The 24,636-nt window shown below is 38.3% G+C and overlaps 1 protein-coding gene across 1 annotated transcript in view; it reads right to left on the bottom strand.

Annotated features, from left to right (window-relative positions):
- Nucleotides 1-24,636, bottom strand: part of APOLTP (apolipoprotein lipid transfer particle homolog) — a 76,557-nt gene that overhangs the window by 33,348 nt on the left and 18,573 nt on the right. The window contains exons 10-38 of the mRNA XM_085075327.1: nt 23,551-23,716; nt 23,165-23,347; nt 22,311-22,463; nt 21,788-21,932; nt 20,187-20,345; nt 19,324-19,442; nt 18,059-18,340; nt 16,942-17,097; nt 16,310-16,494; nt 15,374-15,556; nt 14,478-14,569; nt 14,129-14,298; nt 13,684-13,843; nt 13,490-13,569; nt 12,779-12,959; nt 11,620-11,775; nt 10,588-10,721; nt 10,313-10,471; nt 9,569-9,749; nt 8,916-9,127; nt 8,184-8,372; nt 7,176-7,315; nt 5,628-5,790; nt 5,429-5,515; nt 4,798-4,932; nt 4,300-4,419; nt 3,527-3,744; nt 1,673-1,866; nt 193-495 (exon numbers count right to left, since the gene is read on the bottom strand). Of these exons, the coding sequence (XP_084931453.1) occupies nt 193-495; nt 1,673-1,866; nt 3,527-3,744; nt 4,300-4,419; nt 4,798-4,932; nt 5,429-5,515; nt 5,628-5,790; nt 7,176-7,315; nt 8,184-8,372; nt 8,916-9,127; nt 9,569-9,749; nt 10,313-10,471; nt 10,588-10,721; nt 11,620-11,775; nt 12,779-12,959; nt 13,490-13,569; nt 13,684-13,843; nt 14,129-14,298; nt 14,478-14,569; nt 15,374-15,556; nt 16,310-16,494; nt 16,942-17,097; nt 18,059-18,340; nt 19,324-19,442; nt 20,187-20,345; nt 21,788-21,932; nt 22,311-22,463; nt 23,165-23,347; nt 23,551-23,716 (4,805 nt within the window). The remainder of the gene's footprint in view (nt 1-192; nt 496-1,672; nt 1,867-3,526; nt 3,745-4,299; nt 4,420-4,797; nt 4,933-5,428; nt 5,516-5,627; nt 5,791-7,175; nt 7,316-8,183; nt 8,373-8,915; nt 9,128-9,568; nt 9,750-10,312; nt 10,472-10,587; nt 10,722-11,619; nt 11,776-12,778; nt 12,960-13,489; nt 13,570-13,683; nt 13,844-14,128; nt 14,299-14,477; nt 14,570-15,373; nt 15,557-16,309; nt 16,495-16,941; nt 17,098-18,058; nt 18,341-19,323; nt 19,443-20,186; nt 20,346-21,787; nt 21,933-22,310; nt 22,464-23,164; nt 23,348-23,550; nt 23,717-24,636) is intronic.

Below are 24,636 nucleotides of genomic sequence, written 5' to 3'. Positions count from 1 at the left end.
TAAACTCTTTGAACTATTTGTGTGTCCATTTTACTATATTTTTTCAACAATATTAAAAAGAATGCTGTTAAGACTAGGTCACATTTTGTTCTGGTGTGAGCAAACACAACTCATCTATTTCCAGTGGTCTGCAGTTATTTAGATAAATTCACCTTGTTACTCCATACCATCAAGTCAGAGTTTTCTTCCTACCTGCATTTTTTAAAAAGTCGATATTGTGTGTGAAAGTCCCACTGACTTTGCCATGCACATGATCCATGATATTGAAAAAATCTACAGAAAGAGCCTTCTCATCCACCTGAAAGCTAGCTAGCCCCCTTTTCTTCTCATGACTCAGCTCCAAGTGTCCTTTCAGTCTTGCTTCCATGGGGATTGCCTGACTGCCATTCTGAAACATGGCAACAGTGATATTGTGTGCAGTGGTATTCCCAAACACATTCCTGTTCCTGACATGGAGTCCATACAGTCTTTTGTTGACCATCACATTGATGTTACCTGTAACAGGCAGAAGTTATTACCGTGGAGATTCTGGGGATAAAAATAACCATCGGTTTAGAAGCAATATATAAATTAACCATTAATTTGGTACCATTAATAAAAGGAGGAAGCAGAAGAATTTCCATTTATTATAATAGATAATTTTGCCTGATCTAGAGAGCAAATCAGTTTACTGTTGAGGGTTTTTCTACTAATGAGTGTCTGTGTTTAAAACAAATTACATAATAGTATTTCTGGCAGCTGTTTCTTTTTATTCACCAAGCTCTTTGTGCCCCCAGGCCATGGACTACACTGCACTCCCTCTGAAGGATAATTTACAGAGGGACTGTGACCTACTACTTGTGTAATTGCAAGCTAAACAATCTCTCCAGAACTCTGCAGTGACCTACTCCACCCACAGAGCCATTCAGAGGACTAAGAGTCTTAAGTCAGCCCCCACATTTCAGAAGGCCTGCACAGGAAAGAGACCACCCACCATTTCCTTCAATCCATGAAAACATGAAACTTTCTGAACTATGGGAGTTCACTAAAATGTACTCTGAACCCAATGACCCATGGCTCATTTCACATGCTAAATACTCTCCTCTGCATTATACAGAACCACAGAATGGTTTGGGCTGGAAGAGACCTTAAAGTGCACCTTGTTCCAAGCCCTCTGCCATGGTCAGGGACCCTTCCACTAGACCACATTGTTCAAAGCCCTGTCCAACCTGGCCTTGAACACTTCCAGGGATGGGGCAGCCACAGCTTCTCTGGGCAACCTGTTCCATTGTCTGATCACTCTCATAATGAAGAATATCTTCCTAATATCCAATCTAATCCTGCCCTCTGTTATTCCCCCATGTCCTGTTGCTCCAGACCCTTTTCCAAAGTCCCTCTCCAGCTCTCCTGAAGCACCATTAGGCACTGGAAGGAGCTCTGAGGTCTCCCTGGAGCTTTTTCTTCTCCAGGCTGAATATCCCCAGCCCTCCCAGCCTGGCTCCAGCACAGAGGACTCTAGCCCTCTGAGTATCTTTGTGATCTCCTCTGGACTTGCTCCAATAGGTACACTTTGTTCTTCTGTTGGGAGCCCCAGAGCTGAGTACATTGTGCAGTTCAGGAAGGATTACATTAGAATTAAAAATCTTCCTTAGATAGTTGCAGACTAGAAAAAAAACACAAAGGAAAAGAGTACCATCATGAATGTTGTTTTTGCACTTCAGTAATCCATCCAGAGAAAGAAGACGAGGTACAGCCTTTAATCCAGCAAATGTGTGTTGGACTCTCCCATTTAGGGACAAAACAAAACCACCTTTCTGCTCCCTGGCTCCCATGAAATCCATGTGAAGCCTATTTTCATTAAGCTTCAACTCAGAAGATAACAGAAGTCTAAAAAGACAGATATAAAAATTGTTAGTAAGGTACTATTATGCTTGATTCAGGATTGTCAAGACACCCCTCCTCACTCAAAGCAGGAGCAATGACAGGCAGGGTGCTCAGGAGTGTGTGTGGTCAGATTTGGAGCATCTCCAGGCAGGGAGACTGCACAGACTTTCTGGGCACTTGCTGTGAATCAGGGAATCAGATGCCTTGCAGTCAGTCACGTGTTATTCACCAGATGTTTATAAAACTCCTCAGGAAAGCTTCACAGATTGGCAGACTAATTTTTCTATAAATTTCTTGAATGCTTTTGTTATGGTTTCTAATAAAAGAAAGAGTTGGACAGAGTTCGAGTTGGAAATGAAGCCCTCTCTGTCACAATATGAAATATCCCTTTGGCACTGATTCAAAAGCAGCACTGAGAATTCAGCTTAAAGAGCAATTCAAAGTGCCACCATCATTTGAGCCTAGTAAATGAACCAGCAATATTTCATTGTATCTTGGCCCCAAATTGAACAGGCTTGGAAAAACATGACACAGGTTTTTAGTGAACCTGCTGGGGGAACAAGAAACTTAATTTTCAGTGTGTCAAGTATAAGACTGAGACAATTTTCACATTGTCTTCAACAAACCATCCACTGAAATATCTGACTTTCTAGACTCAAGAATACTACACAAAACACCTAAAAGTGAGACAATCACTTCAGTTTTCATAGAGTTAGATATCCCTCCTAGAAATTGGAACCCTCTTGAAAGACTGATGATGAGTAAAACCTCAGTGAAAATCTATTCCATGGGAAGAACAAAACTACATAGTTCAGGGAAGTAAGATTCATTCCATCAGTCAGCAACAGAAGTCTGTACAGACTGTATCTCTTCAGCTGCTCCCCAGAAACATTCAAGAGTTTAGTTTTCTCTGTATTCTCCCCGAAAAACAAATCCTAAACAAACTGTCATCCCAAAAATTCTAAGTGTTCTATTTTCCTTCCTGTGAACTGCAATAAATTGCTCTCTTACAGCTTATCCTGGTATTTAAACAAATTAATGCACTATTGGAAGCCCAGAACTTCAAGCAAGCTGCAGAACCACATGAAATATCATTCTTGGAATATTTTATCTCATCTTTAGTGTTACTAGTAAGTCTAATGTGCTTCATTTAAATTGTAGTAACTTCTGATCTCTAACTCTTATTTCCTCATTCTCCTTACCCCATCCAATTGGTAAACATTGGGGCCTCTGCAGAAACACTAAATTCTTCACTACATACTTTGGTATTTGTGAAATTTGAAAAATCAGCTGAAACTTGGGAGGGCCAAATTTCTATTTCCCACCTCTGCCACCTCAGACCTTTCTACAATACTTTAAAAATCTTCTATTAAACATTGGGAAGTTGGCATCTTCTAATAAACACTGGCATAGCTTGTACCATCCATTCATTCAAAGTTCTCTGTACAATGTCTACATTGTACAAAGCAACTAGAAAACATTAACACAGCTTATACCAACTTACAAAACATAAAGAACAGAAGCATTTTAATAACAGGGATAACACACGAACTGGCATTTGCTCAGTGGCTTCTGCTTCAGCCATATGAAAGTAGTTACATTTAAATTTGTATCACAGAACACTCTTCAGTTCCTCAATTAACCAAGATTCTGATTTCTCTACCTTGATGGAAATACTTTGCCCATGAGCTGGAACTGTACTGATTCTGGGTTTGTCAGGATTGTCTGATGGAGAAAAGCCCTCAGTTCAACAATTCTGGCACTCCTCCTGTTTTCATTGCTCACATCAACTTCCAGCATGAGCACGTCCCTTCCGTTGGAATGGAGGTGAAGAGAGCCATTGACGTTGTTGTCACCATAACTCTTCAGGGCTGCCTGGGCCTGCACATAGAGAAAAAGAAGAGCAGGACATAAAGGACCTCAAATTATGATACAGAATACTGAAACATCAGTTTGAGTGATGAGACTGCAGACAGTAAGTTGGGACTGGGCAAAAAGTGAGGAGGGGAGTGGAGGAGGAAAGAATTTTTAGTTATCATCTTTGTTTCTCATCATCTAACTCTAATTTTATTTGGCAACAAATTAAATCAATATTGCCCAAGTTGAGTCCATTTTGTCTGTGAAGATAATGGGTAAGTGATCTCCCTGTCTTTATCCCAACCCTGTAACCATGCTAGAGCTTTGAACAAAAAAAAATCATGAGCTACATTAAATTTTAAGTACAATTTGACTCAACTTAAAGAGTTTTCTGAATTTCAGCCAAAACAAAAGCCAAGTATTCCAACCACATGTGGCTATCTAGCCAGAACAAATTCTAACCACCAAAAGTTAACTGTTTCCCTAACAATTTACACTTCTCCACTACAGTCATTGACTGTATGAACTGCAAAAGCTTCAGGTTTTTTTTTAACAAGATCATAATAACGAGCGACTGACCTGTGAAGACACATTCTTATTGATGATGGCTTTTACACTCACACCACAGTCAAGGTGTTCCAGTTTAGTCTGCCTGGAAAACAGCTCCCCACTTAGGGCCATTGCTTGTGGAAATCCAAGCTATTCAACAAAGTAAAGTATCAGAACAGAACATTGTATTCCCACCAATTGCCTCCTGTGATTCAATATCTGAATTTCTACCTTGAAGTGGAGTGCATATAAGCAAATGTATAAAATTTACCAATTTTATCCCAAGATACTGAAAAATCATGAAAACAAAACATAAAAAGCATGAAAATGTATTTCTTATGTTTTATTGATGCAAATTATTGATACATAATTGGATCTGCTGAGATGCCTATAGTTATTTGTCAGGACCAGAACTCAATTGGATTAGGACATTTACCAGCATCAAACAACTATAATTCTAAAGACAACACAGTAAAACAGTTACCAAGACATAAAAATTAGAATGCCAGAAATGAAAACCACTGATACCTGGAATGAATGTGTCACATCCATGTGTAAAAGATGTCTAAAATCTGCCTCACTGGATTTGTCCTGATACCTCCCTAGAAAACTGAGAACATCTTCCTTATTCACCTTCAAGATAGTCTCTAGCTCATGCTTCACCTGAGTTAACAATGGGAGGAAGCAAACTGCACTGAGTATCAACCCTGTGTATTATGAAAGATCAGAGAAGTCATCCCTACACATCATGAAAAATTAAAGAGCTGCAAACTATTATGTTTTGGCTCAGAATGAAAAACAAGAAAATCAGGAAAAAACTAACTAAGTTTGGTAAGAAAGGTTAATTGATACAACTAGATAAGGGTGAGAACCCTGAACCATTCTACCCCAGTACTTGCTATTATTATTCATAACATTCGTGCATTATAATTTTATAAAAAGAATATATTAAGTGTTCTTATCCTGCATTACTACACAACATATTATTATATAAAATTAAGGAGGTAGAAAGGACAATCATCCTCTGAACATTTTGTTTGCAGCAGCTACATGCTGAGGAACTAAAGACCGATAGGAAGTTAGGTTTGAAAAGACAATAAAGTGTAAATAAACAGGTAACGAGCTTCTTCTAACTGAATGTGATGGGAAATTTACTCACATTTTGATGACTTAGAGTTAAAATGCACATTTCAACATCTTTGGGGAACATCCTGTAGTTGTAAGGATGAGTTAAGCCAGCACAAATCTATAAAGACGTTTGAGAGAAAAAAGAAAGGAACACAAGATACATGCAGTAAATCACTCATTTGCTGGCTCTTTTGGTGTGTCAGATTAAAGGAAGTTCTTGGATAACTCACATAGGGGTTTTCAGGTTGGTAACCAAGAATAAGAGTCTGAACTATTTCCTCCACCCAATTTATCAAAACTTTTGTTTCCATGAAATAGTGCTTTTGCTTTTTGTCAACAGTAAATGTCTCCTGCAGGAGGAAGCTCTGTAGATAGGGCACTTTAAAAGGATGCCTGGAAAAAAAACAATAAACAAAGCGTACAAGATCTTAGTAGGCAACTACAAAAAGAAATCATGCAGAGTTTAACTTGAACTCCAAAATTATCAGTTACCACCAGGGTGTCAGGTACAGAAACAAAACACATAGAACCAGGATGTCTAACAAACTACAGAGCACAATTAAAACTTCATACAACCTCCACACAGAATTTCTTACCAGAATTTCTGATAGTTTCCACCCTGGATTTGGTTAAGGATTGGAAGGGCATTGGGAGAAGGTGCTACTCTAAAATTCTGACATACATAATCAGCACATAAACCTTCTATACCTGCATGGCCGAGACTTCATTTCAAATAGGGACAGTGTCCAAAAGCTCATGGCATGTTTGAAAATCTCACCTACCCACATTTTATGCTTTCTGTAGAAACAGTATCTACATAACAAGAATCCTGTGCAACAGATGTTCAGCACTGCACAGCTCTTGGAGTAGTTTACTACTTCAGTGTAATGTCTTATGGGTTTTATTAAATATTTCTGCACATTTATTTAGTCAGAACTCTTGAAAACAGGCATAAACCTCTATAAGCAGACACTGGACTGCCTTTATACATGTTAGAATATCTGGTACAGCTCTTCATTTACATATTTTTCTACTGAAAAGACACCTCACAGTGTTTTAGTTATCTCTGAGCTGCACAGTGTCTCCTAGGGCAGCCTGTCCAATCCTGTTCATCCTACTATGCCTTAAGAAAACTGAGATTTCCCCAGAGGTGATCCAGATGTCTCTAGTCTGAGCATACATTTTTAGCAAGGCCTTCAAACTGTGTTTTAGTAATGGATAATGAAGAGAGAAATTTCAGGGAGAGCCAATATGTTGAAGAAGCACTTATTCTCATTAGAAAATGGAAACATATTCCAAAATCTAAACAAGACCATTTGTTATGTGTTTGAAGAGGATACCTTTGGCTTTAGAATGGATGTATCATGCCTAAGGACTAAGGAAAAAGCACATGGATGGCATAGAGAATCAGATCTGGATTTTGGAACTTCTCACCTCTTCCAAGATTGGACACACCATAACTTCTGCTGTTTTCATGAAAGGAGGCTATGTGCCTGACCAAGTTGCCAACAAACATGTCACAGCACTCACGGCCTGTTGCCTTTGACAACTTTGTTCAGTGTCATTTCAATAAAGAGGCCAAAAGCTAATGGATGCAAATAACCAGCCCATGAAGCTGCTGTGCTTGAGCAAGTTCAGAGAGCAGATGGGACAAAGCACAGGCTTTGTGCTTGCGCCACTCTCACTTGGTAAAGCCCAGAACACTTTCTAAGTGCACCAAGATGCACATTAAATTTAGGCCAAAACATTCTTAAAACACAGAAATAGGAATACAAAACCTGAAATGAAGGGTTGCACGTTTTTGATAGAGCATCTTCTCCTTCCTCAGCTCTTCTATCTGACCTTCACACTGTAGTATGACAGGCAGACTTCTATAATCTCTCCATACAATCTTCACAGAAAAGTTTGTCTTCTTAGGCTGCAGTCAAATGATGAGACCAGAAGAGGAAAGGACAATTGCATCAGATTTATTGCATTCATATTCAGGAACATCAATATAGAAACCATATTGTTTGACAGGCTGCAGCAAGACTGTCATTTCACAGATCAAACCATTTCTGCTGCAGTTTAAATCCAGATCTGCATTAATCTCTCACAGGATTAAAAGTGACATCAGTAGAAAACTGACTCCAGCAGAGGACAAATGCCCCCTAATGTATCTCTTGGGTGTCACTCATTTGCAACAGAAGCAAGCTCTGGTACATACAAAACCTAACTGGATTTTCAAAGCAAGGAGTGCTATGTCCAGAAAAACACTTTTTTGTTTTAAGACTTCCTGCAAGGCATGAATGGGCCGAAGTAACTGATCAAAGTACCTCTTTCGAGGAGAAACTGCTGATTACCCTTCCTGTGCCGCAAACATCAAGGAAAGCAAGAATTATTTTAAGGCTGGAAGGGATGTAGAGATTAAAATAGCACATAAACCTGGGCTGTTACCATGCTCACTAGCAGGCAAGAGATTCTGATTCTCCAAGACAGTAGAATCTTCCACACCTGTCATACATCTGCATCAAATCACATCTCCAGCTCTCTTTCTAGTCATGCAGTCTCTCTTCACCCTCTCCTCCCTGACTGTCTGTAGTTGGCCTCCCAAACAGGTGAGAAGTACTTCAATCTATGCCACACAAGTTTTTGTGTTCTTTTTGAACCTAGTTTTACACTGCAGCCTGTCAAAACAGACAGAAATAGATGCAGCACTGGAAATGTTTAAGTTTCAACACTAGCAATAACATCTTTCAGGAAGAGAGTGCCAAGTCCAAAAAATTGCTTTTGTTTTCCTTTCTCACCATTGCCAGATTCTGATAGCTGGCTGTAAAATTAAATTCCTGTTTTGCACTCTTTATCTTAAAGCAGAGAAGTTTGGCACGTTCATTATTCTCCAAATGAATCTCATTCTTCACAAGCTGATTCCACAAAGATATCATTTCACTATAGCTATGCAGAACATTCCTCCCAAGGCGATTGAATGTGGATGCCTGAAAAACAAAGACATTAGTCTGGCTGAGCTAGGACAGACAGCATTCCATTGTGCAGCAGCACAGCACAGAAGTGACAGAATTTACAAGAACTATTAGAAACATGTGCCAGCTTTTCCATTATTAAAATACTCCAAATTGCCATATAGATCTCAAAGTTTATTTTATCTCCTCTAAACAAGGGAGAAACAAAAAGCTAAATAGTTGGAAAGAAAATAGTTGATGAACACTTTTTCTCATTCAGGAGTGTTTCTCATATTCTTCCATGGTGTGCCTGAAGCAGCACTGATCTAATGAGGAAAAGCTGATAAAGGAACATCTTAATTATAAACACAAGTCGAAGATCTAGACAATTGCATAGTGACAGAGGTCACTATTGCTTAATGCACAGCAACTATGATGAAATCAGTTTTAAATCTCTAGTGCATAACACAGTCTAAAATAAATCAGGAGGACACTTAGAAGCCATAGACTTGGTGCATAGTGATAGCCCAGAGCCCTGTCCCCAAAGCCATACACTCTGTGAAGCATCATGACACCAACCTGCAGGTATGTGGTAAATGGTGTGTAAATGTGAACTCTTCCTTCCTTTTCATTGCCTTGATCCTTATAGAATAGTTCCAGTACCAGATCTTTAATGGAGAGAACTTTTCCAGTTGTCAGCTCTGATGTCAATAAATAAGCAGACTGCTGGGGCTGATGCAGTTTGTGAGCTGCACGCAGGTAGAGCCATGGGGTGTCTATATTTAACCCACCTGCAAAGGACATATATTAAAGCTGACAGAAACATGAGGTTTCAAGCTACCTGGATTCTAACTCCACAACAAGGCTGAACCAAAAATGCTACTGTCAACCTTTTCTCTTCCAATTGCTAAAATCTCTGGATGGTACATAATGAAATTAATGTCCTTCACTAGTGTAAATGGAATTGCTGGAAGAGACCAGCCAGCTAGGCTGTGATAGGTTGGAGATTTCAAGAACTCAGCTAGACAAAGTCACAATAGATGTGAACTCCTGCTAGAAACAGTCCTGACTGGAGCAGGAAGCTGGGCTGGACAACCTCCAAGGCCTCTTTCTTCCAACAGACATCTTTATCATTCTGTTGCACCCACTCAAAACTACTCAGAAAAACCTGGCAGCAGCCTCCAATGCCTGCTTTTTTAATCACAGACTGGAAATGGTTTGTGGTACTTCACCTTCCCACTTCTTCAGGCCATTTCTCGATGCATCCTTCCATTGCAGGACAGCCACAAATGGTACATGGTCATTATACTGCACCTCAAAGTTAGTGCTGCTCTGCAGATACACCTGAGAGGTATGCAAATGCTGCAGCTGGGTTCTATAATTCACCTGTTTTTCCAGGACTTGCATAGTAAACTGGAAAATAAGTGAAACAAATTTAAGTAAAAACAAGATCCCATTTTCAGGGCTAAGTTAACACACACACAGTAGCAGCAAGGTCACAGCTTCTGCCTTTGGACATTCACCATTCACTTTATAGACTTTCATGCATGCTCACCAATTACAGACTGAGGCCTCTTTAATATGCATTTGTTACAACTACAGGAGATTCAAAAAGAGAAAGCTGCAATATTCTGATTTATTACAACCTGCACACTTCCTTCCACATTGTGTCAGCAAAGCAGCTTTTGTAAATCTCTACAATCATTTTATATGAGTTAACACTGCAAAAACCTCAGACCAAATTACACCCAAACGTTTCCAGTATTTGCAAAATTTATCTTCTAGCAAATGTCAAAGATCTCAGTGTCTCTGGCTAAGACCTTACCTAACTCAAAATTATCAGGTCTGTGTACTTGACTTATATTATTAGTACATACCATATTTACAAAAAAAGGTTGCAATAAAAAAAAAATTAAATTTTCTTCTTAGTTTGTCTGTTAAATATGAAGGTCTTACTTTTCAATCATCACTATTACCTCCATGAAATAGCTGACTAGAGATGAACTGGAACTGTTCTTAAAGGCTTGGCTGATCAGCAGTTTCTTCTTGTTTTTTATTTCATCCCAATGCTTCCCATAGCTCACTTCCATCTGGGAGGAAATCCAAGATGCACTCGCTTCATGTTTCAGGTGAACCTAAAGAACAGAGCAGTGTCGTTGTGCAGTGAGCTCTGCTTTCTGTCCATGCTGTGAGCCCCCAGTCGCAGAGCCCCAGGGTCCCCAGCACACAGGAGGGCAGGGTCAGTGCCCACCTTGTGGCTGTAGGTGGGAGCCTGCACACAGTGCAGCTCATGCCCCAGCTCCAGCCTGTACAAGCCCCGTGCAGCTGTCTCCACCTCAGCCTTCTGCTGCGTACTGCACTCGTGACAAGGCGTTTTTGCCTCTCCTGTTCAAGTGAAATCACAAAGTTACCTACTCAAGTAAACCAGAAGTAATCTTTCAAAATGTTAATAGCATAAATCTGGCACTGGCTTCAAGACCTCTGTTTTTCAAAACATCAAAGTGAGATTAGTCTAGTTTTACAGCTATATACTTGTTGATTTATCCTACAAAGCCAAAGCAAAGAACAAACTTCACTTGTTAAATAGAATTTTACTCAGCCAAAGTGAAAGCACTACAAACTAATCATGATCAACCTTTGCAGCTTTCTTGGTATCTCACAATATTTAATAATTTTGTTACCACCTAGCTCCCAGCATCATGACATTACATTGCATTTCATCTTCCAAAATAAAAAAATAACTTACAGCCCTCCTGGACACTGAGAAGAAAATTAAAATAATGACATTCCAATTAATAAATGCAGTAAAAACAAATGCAGTACTTCTGCATTTAGAATTATTTGCTGACCACTTCAGGTGGATTAGTTGCCAAACTGGGTTTATACCAAAGTGCAACTATGCTCCAAGTCTCTAATTTCACAATTACATGGCTGTAGCCAGGCATCATAAGATACTGTTTAAGTGTTTTGATTGTTATTAAGTGTATGTATGCAAACATCTGAAAACACAAATTAATTAGGAGCAAATTTCACTGAAAAGCTGATTTTTAATCAAATGTTGGACATGCTTGATGTGAAAAGTCCATTTTAAAAATGAATTGTTTTCATATGCAGACTCAAAGAGCAAAGTTTATCCAACTGAAAAGAGAAACTCATCCCAGGTTTCAGATCACAGTTTAAAAATAAACTGAAATATTTCTGTTGTGTTCTAAACACAGAGGCAAATCTTGCAGGAAAAATGAGTAATACAGAATACTTTTACTTTCCCTGTTTTTCAGTGTACCTAGGAGTCCATATTTTATCCTCAGACCATGAGACCACAAGCCCTCACGCTGCTGGAGAAGAGCGACGGCGTGAACTCCGAGAACACCTGGAAGGTGAGTCTCCCCTTCCATCGAGTATTGTCTCAGCTTATCTTCAACCTTTTTCTCCAAAAATGCTACAGAAAGAGCAGAAGTGATTATGGAGGGGTAGAACTTGAAGTTACTTCAGCTAGTCAAAGGAACAGTACAGTGGAGAAAATCAAAAAGGCATTCAGTCTCTCCCACCATGATGAACTCCCTGTGTAGTGAACAAATAAAATTATTTCCTGCTTCTCATAGGAAATAAATTCAAACAGACTGATCTTTTAATTAGCTAAGCCCTAACGAGTGAATGCATGGATGTTCACCTCCACATAAAGTCAGAGCAAGGCTGTGGCTTTGCAGCAGCAAAATTGGTGCAGCCTCGTTCTCAGGGGCTAGGAGTCTGAAATCAGACCAGAACTGGCTCTGATGCAGTCACTGGCAATCATGTGAAAGCTAAGGATGAAGATCTCATCAAAAGATGATCTCCCAAAAAACAAACTGGCCATCTGCATTCATTAAAAGTTAGTTTTATTTGAAATTACTGTGTAACCATATGACATTTCAGTCAAAAATGAGATCTTTAGACATAAATTACAATTTTATTTCACTGTATTCATTTAATTTTTAATGTATTGATGTTACACAAATATCAAGGCTTTATTTCTGATACTCTTTCTTACATTCTCCTCTTAGATTATTTGTGAGATAAAAAAGTCTTCAAGATTTTTAAAACAACAGGTCTTAAGAGACATTTAGGTACAAATATATGTCTCTGCATTGTTTTGCAATAACGAAAGTGAGAAGCAGAAAGTATCCTAACAATTGTTACTGTTTTGGCATGTTTTTTGTTCAGTGATTCCTTATATCTTACTTCCTCTGCCCTTTTCAACAGTAATTCAAAACAGACTTACTTTCTAAAAATTCTCTTTATTCTGAAATACATATTCACATTAATTTATCAATGATAAAAATTTTAAAAAGCGGTCTTAATGAATTTGAAAGGGATTTTAGGAGTAGGTATCCAAAATAAGGCAACTCTAACAAATAAGGCTCCAGAACTTGCATTTATATAGCAAATACTTACTGTTCTCTAACCTGAAAGAAATGCAGCATCCTTTAACAAATTATTCAGAGATACTGAAAAAGCTATCTTCTTGCCAAGCTGTTTAGTGATGTTTCCTGACAGAATGATAGGACTGCTTTGCTTTATCAGCTTTACCTCCAGCTGGGTCATGTACCTCTGCTCTCCACTCAGCATCTGCAAATCTGTCATTCCCTAGAATAAGCAAACAAATAAAAAAGCAAACCCCAAGCCACTCAACAACACACGTTGATTAAATTTTGAGAAAGCAATAGCATAGACTTGGGCATTTCAGAAATTAGATGAGAGAAGGAAGAAAAGGTATGTTTTTCTATACATCTAACAACAAACCTTCCACAGCCCAAAACCCCTGAAACTTGCCAATGATAAAAATGGGGAGGAAGGATGGATTTGTTTTTCAGTCATGCAGAAGTCACAGTGGTGCAAGATGCTACTTCCTTCAGCTTCTGCTGGTTTTGGGACTGAAATAACTAAGAATGTTGCAACACCAGGCCAAAAAATAATATAGTGTTACTGAATATACTGGCAGGCTCACAGAAATTTAGGTTGAAACAGATGTAAAAATGTGCAATAAGAACTGGTAATTTCTCTGATTGATTGCTAACAAAACTGTTTTTCAATATGTGTGTTTTCATTGCCTCTCTTTTCTGTGCTTTTATGTAAGTATTCATCCTAGTATGAGAGCTCATGAAATGAAAACATACCTTAATGTAATACACATCTTGGTCATCCACTATCAGCTCCAGGTGTCCAACTCGTGAGTTTTTAGAAAACTCTATCCTCCCTTGGAGAAACAGAAACTGTTTACATTTTCTGGACACATACTGTTCAGTTAATTGTAATGAAGTTCTCCTAGATGATATTAGCTGATGATCAGGCTCTTAGTTGAAAAACCTACCATCAACCTCAATTTTTTTCTTAGGTTGTACAAATTGGAGTCTGAATTTCTTCTGTGGGATGCTAAAACTTAGGTCAACACCAACATCTCTTTTCAAGTCTGATTTTGGAGTCCCAATGAAGAAATGAAAGACACCTTCACTTGGGATCCATGAATTCTCCTGAAAGAAAGAAAGTATAACCACATTATTCATTGGCACACCATTTACAAAGTAATCTCTCACACTGAGACAACATATTCTTTGTGTGTGCTGTTTCGTAGACAAAAATAGTATGTACATACTATCAGCATCAGTAATTTGTTCTCAACATATCTTCCCACTATATTGGGAATGTAATAATAATGCAGACCTTGTAATCCAGAGAGTTGAACGTGCAGTACTGAGATATACCACTGCCACCAGAATAATGAACTAAAGCCAAAGTTCAGCATGTCACAGCAGTACCTGAGCAATGTAGTTATATGCAGCTTCCACGAGGTACTGCTGCAGGCCTCTGTCTTGCTTTATTAATGTCACAGCCACTCTCAAAGGTCCACTAAGGGGGAAAACCAAACCACTGGCTGAGTCAGGATAGGACATTTCAGAACACAGCTGCCAGCCAATAATCTCAGATACTGGAGGAAGATAAGAGTTGAACTTTTGGTTAGAACAGCCAAGAAAGAAAGCATGAAAATGAACATTGCACTGTAGACCTTCTAGAAACAGTATGTAAAAAAAAAGAAACTCTACTGAATAAATTTATTTATTATGGGTGTTTCAGAATGCCTTTCAAAGACATAATAGCTGGACTCACCTTCCTTCCTAGTGCAAGATCTGGTTTCTCTGTGGTCTTGGTAGACATCTATATCTTCTGTCTCATCCACCATTCTGAAGTAAAGCTTAGAGCTGTAACCAAGAATTTTGAACAATAACTTAAAAACAATTATGCTACAGTTACAGCTATATTTAAACAAAATCCTCAGTAATATGCCTCCCTCTCCCAGATGTGAAAAACAAGAGGAAGTTCTGCAATGGTCAGTCTACATTTCTACTAACTAACACTGATTTTTATCCACAGTTTTCATGTTTAATCTATCACTATCTTGACATTCATCTGCAGTTCATCACAGTAGTATTAGATTTCTATGTTCTGAGCAATCTGGTATGGTCAGCTTATTGCAACTGCACTCTCTTCCTGGCTTCTGGACACTGTTTTTCCCACTTAGGCTATGTAACCTTTACCTAACATTAAAGAACCTCACTAAAAACCACGCAGAAAAGTTTGGCCACATTTTATTATTACTAAATTCCAAATTACTCCAGGGTTTTGCTAAATACAATCTGTAGAAGCAATGCTAAGATTTTCCTCCACCATTTTAATATACAGATCTAAATTCTTTGGATATTAAAGTTCCAGAAACAGCACTTACATTCAGTATGAGAAAACAGGGGAATATGAAAAATTTATTTCCATCTTTTGTCATAAGGCTTTGATATGAATGAATGTTTTAATGGCAAAATCATATAAAATGCAAAGACTAATTTCCCCTTCCTTTTCTTCTGAATGGCAGATTTGGACTATGAGTCAGACTGAAACAGTTTGTTTTCTGACAAGATCTATTTCTGCTCTTTTCATCAGCCTGTCAGTTAAGTTCTGATTCAAGAAAGTTAACCATTACTGTTTTAGAAGATGCACTTGCTTAATCTTACCTGAAATTTATTATCTCCATAGATTCTTCTGGAGTGTTCAAGAAAACTTTGAGCTCTTTCCCTTTCTTTACCTGGACTCCCCCATCAAGACTAGTAGATGTCCTCATTCCTGTTAACCATTTTAGGCCAGCTTGTCCCAGAGTGCCCACAGTTCCCATTTGGACAGAAAGCTGGACAAATGCACTGTTGAAAGATTCATGTACATATCCTTCTATGAAACACAGTTTCTTTTTAAAGCACTTAATTTAAACCTCTTCAGTAAATACACAGCATTTGATGCTTTAACACAGAAAATTCTATGATTAAAATCATTAACTATTTTGTTTCAGAAAACAACTGAAGAGATTGTATGTACACAGACATACACTTTCTAACATGAATTATAGTTTTACTGTATCTCCTAAGGAAGGGATTTGAACCTGGAATTCAGCACAAAATATTAAGAAAGGAAAAGCAATTACCATTGAGTATCACAGGGCAAATTTCTCTCTGTCTGTACAGCACCTAGTGAAGTTTAGCAATGTATTCAATATGTACAAAAGCTAAAACAGCCAGGTAAGGAAACACAGGGTTAAATCATCCACTGGTTTGTACATCCATGACCTGTAATAGCATGTCTGATCCTGAGAAAAATCCACTTGTAAGAGGCAAAGCATTCAAAAGATCATCTGCATGCAAGCATTCAGGAGCTTGATTTAGAGATACAGAGGAATAGCCAGCTTAAAACAGCAAGGGAGTTAAAAAAATCAATCAGGCCAGGAAAGCACTGCTGCCCTTACACCATGGCAACCATTCAGCAACAGAAGGCTGATAACTGCTTTTGTTCTTCAGGAATCTTCTAATTAATTAAAGGGCATTCACACAAAACTTTCACACCAGGAATTGCTACTTGACATCAGGAATAGGTGAAAGTGATTCATTTGCAGCAGTTATTACCTTGGCTTGATATATCCATTTAGAAAGAAATTTGACTGTTGATTGAAATCTGCATTTCCTTTGATTTTTATGTTGATTGCTGCTGAGGCATTGACTGCCAGCTGAACGGGAAAGCCTGAAATTGCTGGAAACTGCAATTCTTCAGTGGCCAAACTCATCCTTTTATTAAACTGGACCTCCTGCCCCTGTGGTGAAAAAACCCAAACAAAACTCAGAATTTTATTTTTCCTAATAAAGTCAGCATTCAAGAATTTTTCCAGATATAACATATGACGACATCTGTCTCTTGTGAAAGTGCTTTTACTTGAGCTGATTTGGGACATAAGGATGAAAGGAGCCCAAAGCCTGCAGCTGGTCATGGCATGAGTCAGACACCAGCCCTACCTCAGTTAAAAAAGAGAATTTGCATTCAAGTATGCATGGATTTGAATGAGAGAAGCAAGAGATAAGAGCCATTAGACAGCAGAACAAGTCCTTGCCTAATGTACTGAATGCTGTTCAAACCAAATATACACTGGAGTCTTTTAGAGTTCAAGTAAGAGAAACAAGTAATATTTTGTATCTCTTACGTATCTGTCAGAAAGCAGTTTCTCAAGATATTTACTTTCAAGTAGGAAAATGGTTCCTTTTACCTTCAGAAGTTTGACAGCCAGCTCAGCCAGATTTAAGGAATAATGTTTCATTCGTTTTCTTATATCTTCACAATCTAGGAAGCTAAGTTCATTTCCAAAGATTTTCATGCTTAACTCACATTTCAGTGCCTCCTTTCTTACTGTTCTCTCAGTGAACTGATGCAATAAAGAAAAAAATCAAAGGCAATGGTGTTATAATTTCCTTTCAAATTCACAATAAACAATTCCTCAATGCAGGCTATGCTATTAGTAAAGAGACATTAGGCTCCCTTTTACAAATACTTTGGAGACCACTTAAGACCCTGGACTAGTAGCTGTTCTTTCCTGCTACACTTCACCTCCATACCACACACGCTGGCAGTCACTATGAACACTGGTCATGTCCAGTCCTAAGATGAAGCTTTGAAAAATACAATCTCAATACATTAGAGATGCCTTGATTGCTAAATAAACTGCTAGGAAGTAAAAATTTTACATTTTCTCTCCTCATGATTCTATGATACAACAGCAACACAACATAATCATGAGCTTACTTTCTAAGAAGATGAATCTCAAGAAGAGAGATGATCTAAGACAAATTAAATTAATCACAGTCCCTGAGTTTTCCAGCTAACACATCAACAATTGAAGCCAATTCTCAGAGCTTTCCTGTTGTGTACATAAAACATTAGCTCTCTCTAAAAACGGGTAAATTCCCAAAAGGTCAATGTAACATCTGACATCAAACTGGGAAGTCAGATTGCAAACAGGACTCAGGAACTCAACATCAAGCAGCTGTTTACAGTGGCACAGCAGTCAACAGACAAAAGGACATCAGCATAAAGAGGACCAGAGCTCAAAATAATGAGAGGAAGCCCAAAACACAGGCAACATACTCCCATAGCTGAGTGTCATTGTTTTGAGACAATAAAACAATCTGGAAAAAACTAAAGATCTGTCTCTTTGCTGCTTTGCATTTTGTACAGCTGTTAGATTTTCTGCAAGTGAGCAGAACAAGTTCCATGTCCTTTATGTAAAGGAGTCACAGTAAAACAGAGCAGTTGGCCAGTTTGAGATGGGGCCCTGTGTCTGACTGGGAAATGTCATTAATTTTTCCAGGATCTACAGGTCCAGTTACCTTTCTGACTAACTCATTCATCTTACTGTACTTTCTACCAAGACAATTTTGGTTTGTTTTTCTCAACTTTGGCTTGCCAAACTTGGTCACAAGTTGATCAGCAGGGCTATATCGCTTCGAAGTCAGGTTCCTCTGCTTGACTTTCCCTGCTGTTTCCACTGGGGTTTCTGACTTGTGGCTTTCTTCATTAGTGTTTCCAAAAAAATAGTCACTGAAAGTAGCAGATTTTGGCCCAAAACCTTTTTCCATGAGAGTTTCAGCATTCTCCAATCGTATACCAACCTAGTGAAAAGCATACAGCAGTGAAAAGCATAACAGTGACATGTACAGGGCATGGCCAGTTCTAAAGCAGAAAATCAAATGTACAACCAGATGCAACCAACACAAAAGATTTGCCAAGCAAGATCACAACAGTCTATTAAGTTTAGCATTCAATAGTGGATATTTCAGTATTAAATATTTCCATAAAAGTTAGATAGGTGATTATGCAAAGCTCAGTCCAAAATAAAAATCCTTTTTAATTCAGGTGCTGCAGTTCATTTACACCATGATGGGCCAGATTGGGCTACTGGTATTTTGGCTTGTTAAAAACAGTATTTTGGTTGGAAAACATTAGCACACCCTTTTCATGCTTCTGAAATAAAATTCCGTTTGGAAGTTTTTTAAAACAGAATTACTAACATACATAAATCCAGGGTACATGACACCGAAAAACAGAATTTTGTTTCCTTGCAAGCTTAAACTTGAGACCTGAATGCTACACATTAAATGCTACACATAGGCTTAGCTAAAGGTGATGAGGTCATGGGCAGGTCATTGAAATATCCCAAGCATTGGGTGCTCAAGGGCACTAGAACAGTGCCTTCAGCTAAGTACAAATGCGTCTATCTCCTACAGTAAAGGAATGGTGTACCCAAGCCATCCATTTTCCACTGTAAGCCAAGAAAAGGAATCTTACTATTCTAAACAGGAGCTAGAGCAGTGTCTCAGGAAGCACTAACTTTAATGTTTCATTGGAATCAGCAAGAGCTGAGCTGCCTAGTGCATGGCACTAGCAGAATGAAGTGCTTTTATTCTGACTAAGCCCATTACACAGAGGACTCACCAGTCTGAGGCAACTGTGCTACAGCAGTGAAAAACACACTTTGCTAAAGCAACTGCAACAGGAAAACAGAAAATACTGCTCTTTACTTCAATACACCAAGTGGCATTTGAAGAGAGTGATAAAAAAACAAACCCACAATTTAAAAAATCCATAAACTTGCCTCCAGGAGATTTATAGCCTGTCCCATAAGGTGAACAGTCAAATTTGTCATGACTGACCGTGGTAGAAAAGATGCAGGAGAAAAGACCACTGATGCTTCCATATTTGCACCTGCACCAGCTGCAATGGAAAATACCAGATGTCTGTCAGTTGGAGATCAGCTGTTCCCATATATTTTGCAAAATTCATAATTCTTTGGAAAACTGTTCCTCCACTCTATAAGAAGATGCTGAATGAAACATTGTCAATAGGTGAAACTATTTAACTTTTTAATACACCAAAGACATTACTGCAACTTCCATTTACTGGAATTCCATATGTACTGGATATTATCTCACTAACATAAAAAGGAAAGTATCTATAATACATAAGATACATAAATGCATTGCAAGAAATGGACAGAAAATCAAAATGTTACTCTGAAAAATATCATCTAGCATTTTCACTGAAAACAAATTAACAGATAGCAAACCAGGAAGGAACTAGTTTGACTCTTTTCTTATACCAAGGACAGCACATGAATCAGGAGAAAAAAATATATCCCAATCCCTTGTTGCTGCAAAGGAAGTTAACGAAGGAAGGAATTAAAAGATGATGTTCACAAAAATAATCTTAAATATTCATTGGTTCTTAGTCTCCTCTCTCTCAAGAGGCAAAGGCGCATGGTACCTGGTTTGCTGGAAATACATTTCATATACTCAAATTAAGGTCAAAGCAGAATCAAGCTTATATTTGCATATTTGGGTAGTATTAGATCATACAAATCAAAGTTCTCCAGAGCAAGATGCAAAGGGTCAGAAAAGCCATGTGGGATTTTAATAATCCATGTGTGACAAAGCATTAAGTTCTAAAACTCCACATTACCTGAGCGAAACGTGACATCAGAATACGAGGAGTATTTCCATGTCTCCCGGTCAAAATCTCCACTAAGGATTTCATCAGGAATAGAATCTCGAAGGCGCTCCTTCAGTGGATCATCTGTCTCCAGGAGCTGAGAGAGATGATTCCAAACAAAGGAGCCCACTAAAATCCAACAAAGAGAAGCATTTGGAAATCACAGAAAAATTACAACAGTTTTAAAAACAGATACAGGAAATATATTTATTTATACCACCATTAATTCTAAGCCATTCGCCTGACCACAACAGAATTCATTCATTTTCAGCATGATTAAAATCAGCATGATTAAAATCAGTCTGATGCACCTATTGCAACTGTAGTTTGAATTTTAAAAAAGGCACGCACAGTTAAACAACTGTGATTCAGAATTAGTATTTCTGCATGACACTGTGTGGATTCACAGTTTGGCCATGGATGTGCTGTGTCATGGGGGGCAAATATATCCCATATGTTCTGGAGTCTGGTTCTTGAATAGGGGCTTTTTTGTCTCCTGAAGAAAAAAGATATTAGACTCCAGTGTTAGTTCAATGTACATACACTGAATATTGATGCAGCTGCATTTTTCACAAAATGACTTCCTTTTTTTAAATTTCATTTTCTGAATGTGGGAACTAGAAACTTACATGTGCCCTATGCCTTCAAAAGCACTTGTTATTCAAAAGTTTATTATATAAAATATTTAGCTGTCACGTCAACAAAAGACAAAGGAAAGAAATTAAGAATATTCATGAGTACTGCAATAAATTGTTTAAAATATACAATATTTTGGATGGACTCATAGAGCTCCTTCATAAATCAGACAAATTAAATTTTCTCCATGGAGTCACACGGAGTCACTGAGGGTACACCTTGACAGGACTTTGGAGGTGGATGCAATTTCTCTGTCTGAACTGTAAATAAAGGGGAATGAGTCCTCTCCAAACCACAGGCCACGTCATCAGGTGAACACAATGCTGAGCCTGAACTCACAGTCACTGCAGGATACAACATCCTGGGAAAATGGATACCAGCTCCAAGTCAGAGCTGGCCAGGATCCAGATAGTGCAGACAAAGCCTGCTTTCATCTGCCTGCAAACAGTCTTGTAGACACCCTTCTCATGTTTCCTTCTTCTTGACAGATGTTAATGCAAAGGATTACTCTAGATGTATTCTTCATTGAACGTGGTGTAATCATGTAACCAATTAAAATATTGCAACATTTTTTCTGCCACCTGCTTCTTGCTCAACTTAACAAAATGCAATATGCAGTTATCCACTTGTAATTCTAATGCACTGAGCATCAAAGCTGTTCCATACATCCTTCTCAAGAGCATTCAGCGAATGAAATCCTGCCAGTAGAGGGAACCAATTCTGTGAAAAGTCGGTCCTTACTGACTATTGCTAAACTAACGGTATCACATTTTCCATATAAATTGTCACCATCGTACAATCATTTAGAAACAATCTACAAAGCATTGAGATTAAATAAAAATTAGTATAGAGTGGTACCATTACACCTGCAAAGTAAATGTCACATTGAAGTACCAATTAGGAATATGCAAGACTTCAGGAGTTGCTTGGCTGACCTTGGCTGGATGTTTCTTTCAGCAAAGTCTTCTGTACTTGTTTAAATAACTCTTCATGTGGGCATTTCATTGCTATGTAATAAGCAGCAATTCTTATTTCTACATCTTCACTGGTTGCTTGATACAACTGAACTAATAGTGTGTCCTAAGAGAAAAAGATAAAAATATAAAGACAATTATGATTTACTCCCCTGGAACACCTCAAGTGCACTTTCAGGTCCAGGTGGGTTTTTGGTCTCAAAGAGCTATAGCTATACTTATATTGATAGCACCCAACTAAAGTGACTAAGAAGTCACAAACACTGCCTCAGTCACTGGATGTGTTACCTCAACTGCAGCAAAGCAGTTATAGGTCTGCTCATCTGGGTGGTTCTACCCTCTTCTCCAGCTGCAGAGGGGCTCTACTGGAACACGTCTACACTTACTCTTTCTCTGTTTGTGTGTTTTGTAACTATTCCAAAAATTCCCAAATTTGTGGCAGTGCCAGAAAGCCATCAGTCACCTCTGGCAGTAAATCACTCACCCTGACAGAACAGGGAATGCGTCGGAAGGCCTGGATAGCAGCGAGGCGGATTTCCATTGGATGACTCTTCAGAGAAGCACACGAGCTCAAAACAGGAGTCAGTGAAGCTGCTGCCAGTCCGGCATTTCCAATGGCTTTTAACACCAGCTGCATCTGCAAACACAAAGGAAGGTGGAACAGAAAGCTCCCCATGTGCTGTCAGCTGTACATTAAATTTTATAGCACTAACATCCTCTGTGAGAAACTGTTTAAAATGATTACTGGTCATTTGGTGAGTTTACTGCAGCTCCTATTGTACCAACTATACTTTGGCTTTATGGGGAGGACAAGACACATACAGAGCACTGTTCTATTCTAAAGCCATATAGCACTTATAAGTAGAACCTGGCTTAGACCTAATGGAATACAAAAACATTTTTAAAAGCCTGCATTGCAACAGAAAATAAAAAGTCACAAATTTTATGTTCTGGAAAAGTTTTTCAAGTGCTTTGGTATTTTGTCCCTTTTGATCACAGATATTTTGACCTTTTAGTGATTCAATATGTGCTCCGGACACAATGACTAAATTAAAATACTGATTTGTCAACAGATGGGTGCTCAACAGTATAATGTTTGCTTCATCATGAGACCCAAGACCTTTCCTTATTTCCACACACAAGAACACCCATGATGATAGATTGCACTTGCTGAGTTACAAAATTTTATCAGCCCATCCATTTACAAAGCTTATATTTATGGCTTTCTGGAAATCCAGTGAATACCATTTTCATCAAACAAGTGATCAAACAAGTTCTAGATCGTAAAGGGAATAGGAAAGTAAAGCACTACATCATGTGCCTCTGCATAACCAATACCTTGCTGAGATGTTCTGGATCTTGCACAGTACAGTTTCCTCCCAAATATTTCCCAAGAGTCCTCATCACACTCTGCACAGCAGGTACACCATCACAGGAGCTGTGAGCTGAACAAAACCTATGTATTAGGGCCGTTACTCCCAAGAAACAGCTCTGGCTTGCTCTGGGTGACTTCAGCAAAGGCTGCAAACAACCACAAAAAAAGCAAGGTGTTTCAGAATAGTCATGACAATGACTATTGTAATGAGCCACAGATAATAAATGTATCAAAATATCTACATACTGAAACTCAACTTTTTATGGGAAAGACTACTACTGTAAAACACAAAAATTATGAGCCACCTAGATTCATTATAAATTAAAAAAGAAAAAGCAAAACCACTCACGGCAAGAGATTCAATCATGCCTGAGGTGGGTTTAGGAATAAATGCAAATGACCAGAAGAAATATTCTACTTTGTCTTCCTCAACTTCCCCAGAAGCTATGAGATCTTTCATTAGGACAACACACGCTTCTGTAGCACAAGATGGGAGAGCATCTATTAATGGCTGCCTGTAACACAAGAAAAAAGTACAGCAAATCTAAAGTTAACAAAATACTCAAGAATCACATAACAAATACACTGAGGCTGGGATTCTTTCAAAGTAAATAAAAGTCCAGTGGCTTAGCAAATGCCAGATTACAGAGAAATCAGTACCATGCTGTTTTAGTGGCCTCATGGAAATAAGCCTCAGCCAGGACATGACAGTAGTGCATTGGTGTTTCAAGAACTGTATCTAACCAGATTTTCAAGAAAATATTCCATTTCTTTCTCTGAAAACTAAGCCAAATCATATCCCAAGTTGGACTTCTAAACACTGAGATACCTTAAATCACTAATTTTTAAAAAATATTTTTTTCCCTTTCATTTCTCCTGTAACAGCAGTAACAAATCAAATTATTAAAACTGAATTGACTAGCTTTTACTTCCTGGGCTTTTTTAGATATTATCTGAGGGGCAAGCTTACACCAGCATGACAGACAATACACATTTCAGCTCTGAAGAGTCCCTCTGTAAATATTCTGTAGCTACCTCCTATACTGGTGGAAGGACACTTTTGCATTAACTAGAAATGGGGTTAAACTAAATGGGTAAAAGCATCAGAGAGTAGTCTGCATGGGATTCTTTTTCACTCCTAAACTTAATAGCCATGTCCTGAGTAAAATTAGTCTAAAGGTAATATAAAAGAGACAGAGGAGTTTAATTACTGTCTAATATTGAAGAATGTTAGCATGACTACTTGTGAAAGCATGAGAATAAACCTAACCCAAAAATTTGCTCTTTTGCATCAAGAAAAGTTAAAGGTACTGTTGCAAACATAAAATCTGGCATAGATTAATTTCAAACAGGCTGATGATATTTTGTACTGAAACTAAGTAAAATAATTGTTTGATTGTTTTCAATTTTGTAAAGGGAGAAAAACTTAGTACTT

This window comes from Lichenostomus cassidix, chromosome 14 (genome assembly GCF_008360975.1).
Source record: "Lichenostomus cassidix isolate B80296 chromosome 14, HeHo_3.0, whole genome shotgun sequence".
In the NCBI taxonomy this organism is placed as follows: domain Eukaryota; kingdom Metazoa; phylum Chordata; class Aves; order Passeriformes; family Meliphagidae; genus Lichenostomus; species Lichenostomus cassidix.
Note: the sequence above shows the minus strand (reverse complement) of the source record. Positions and strands in the feature narration are given on the sequence as shown.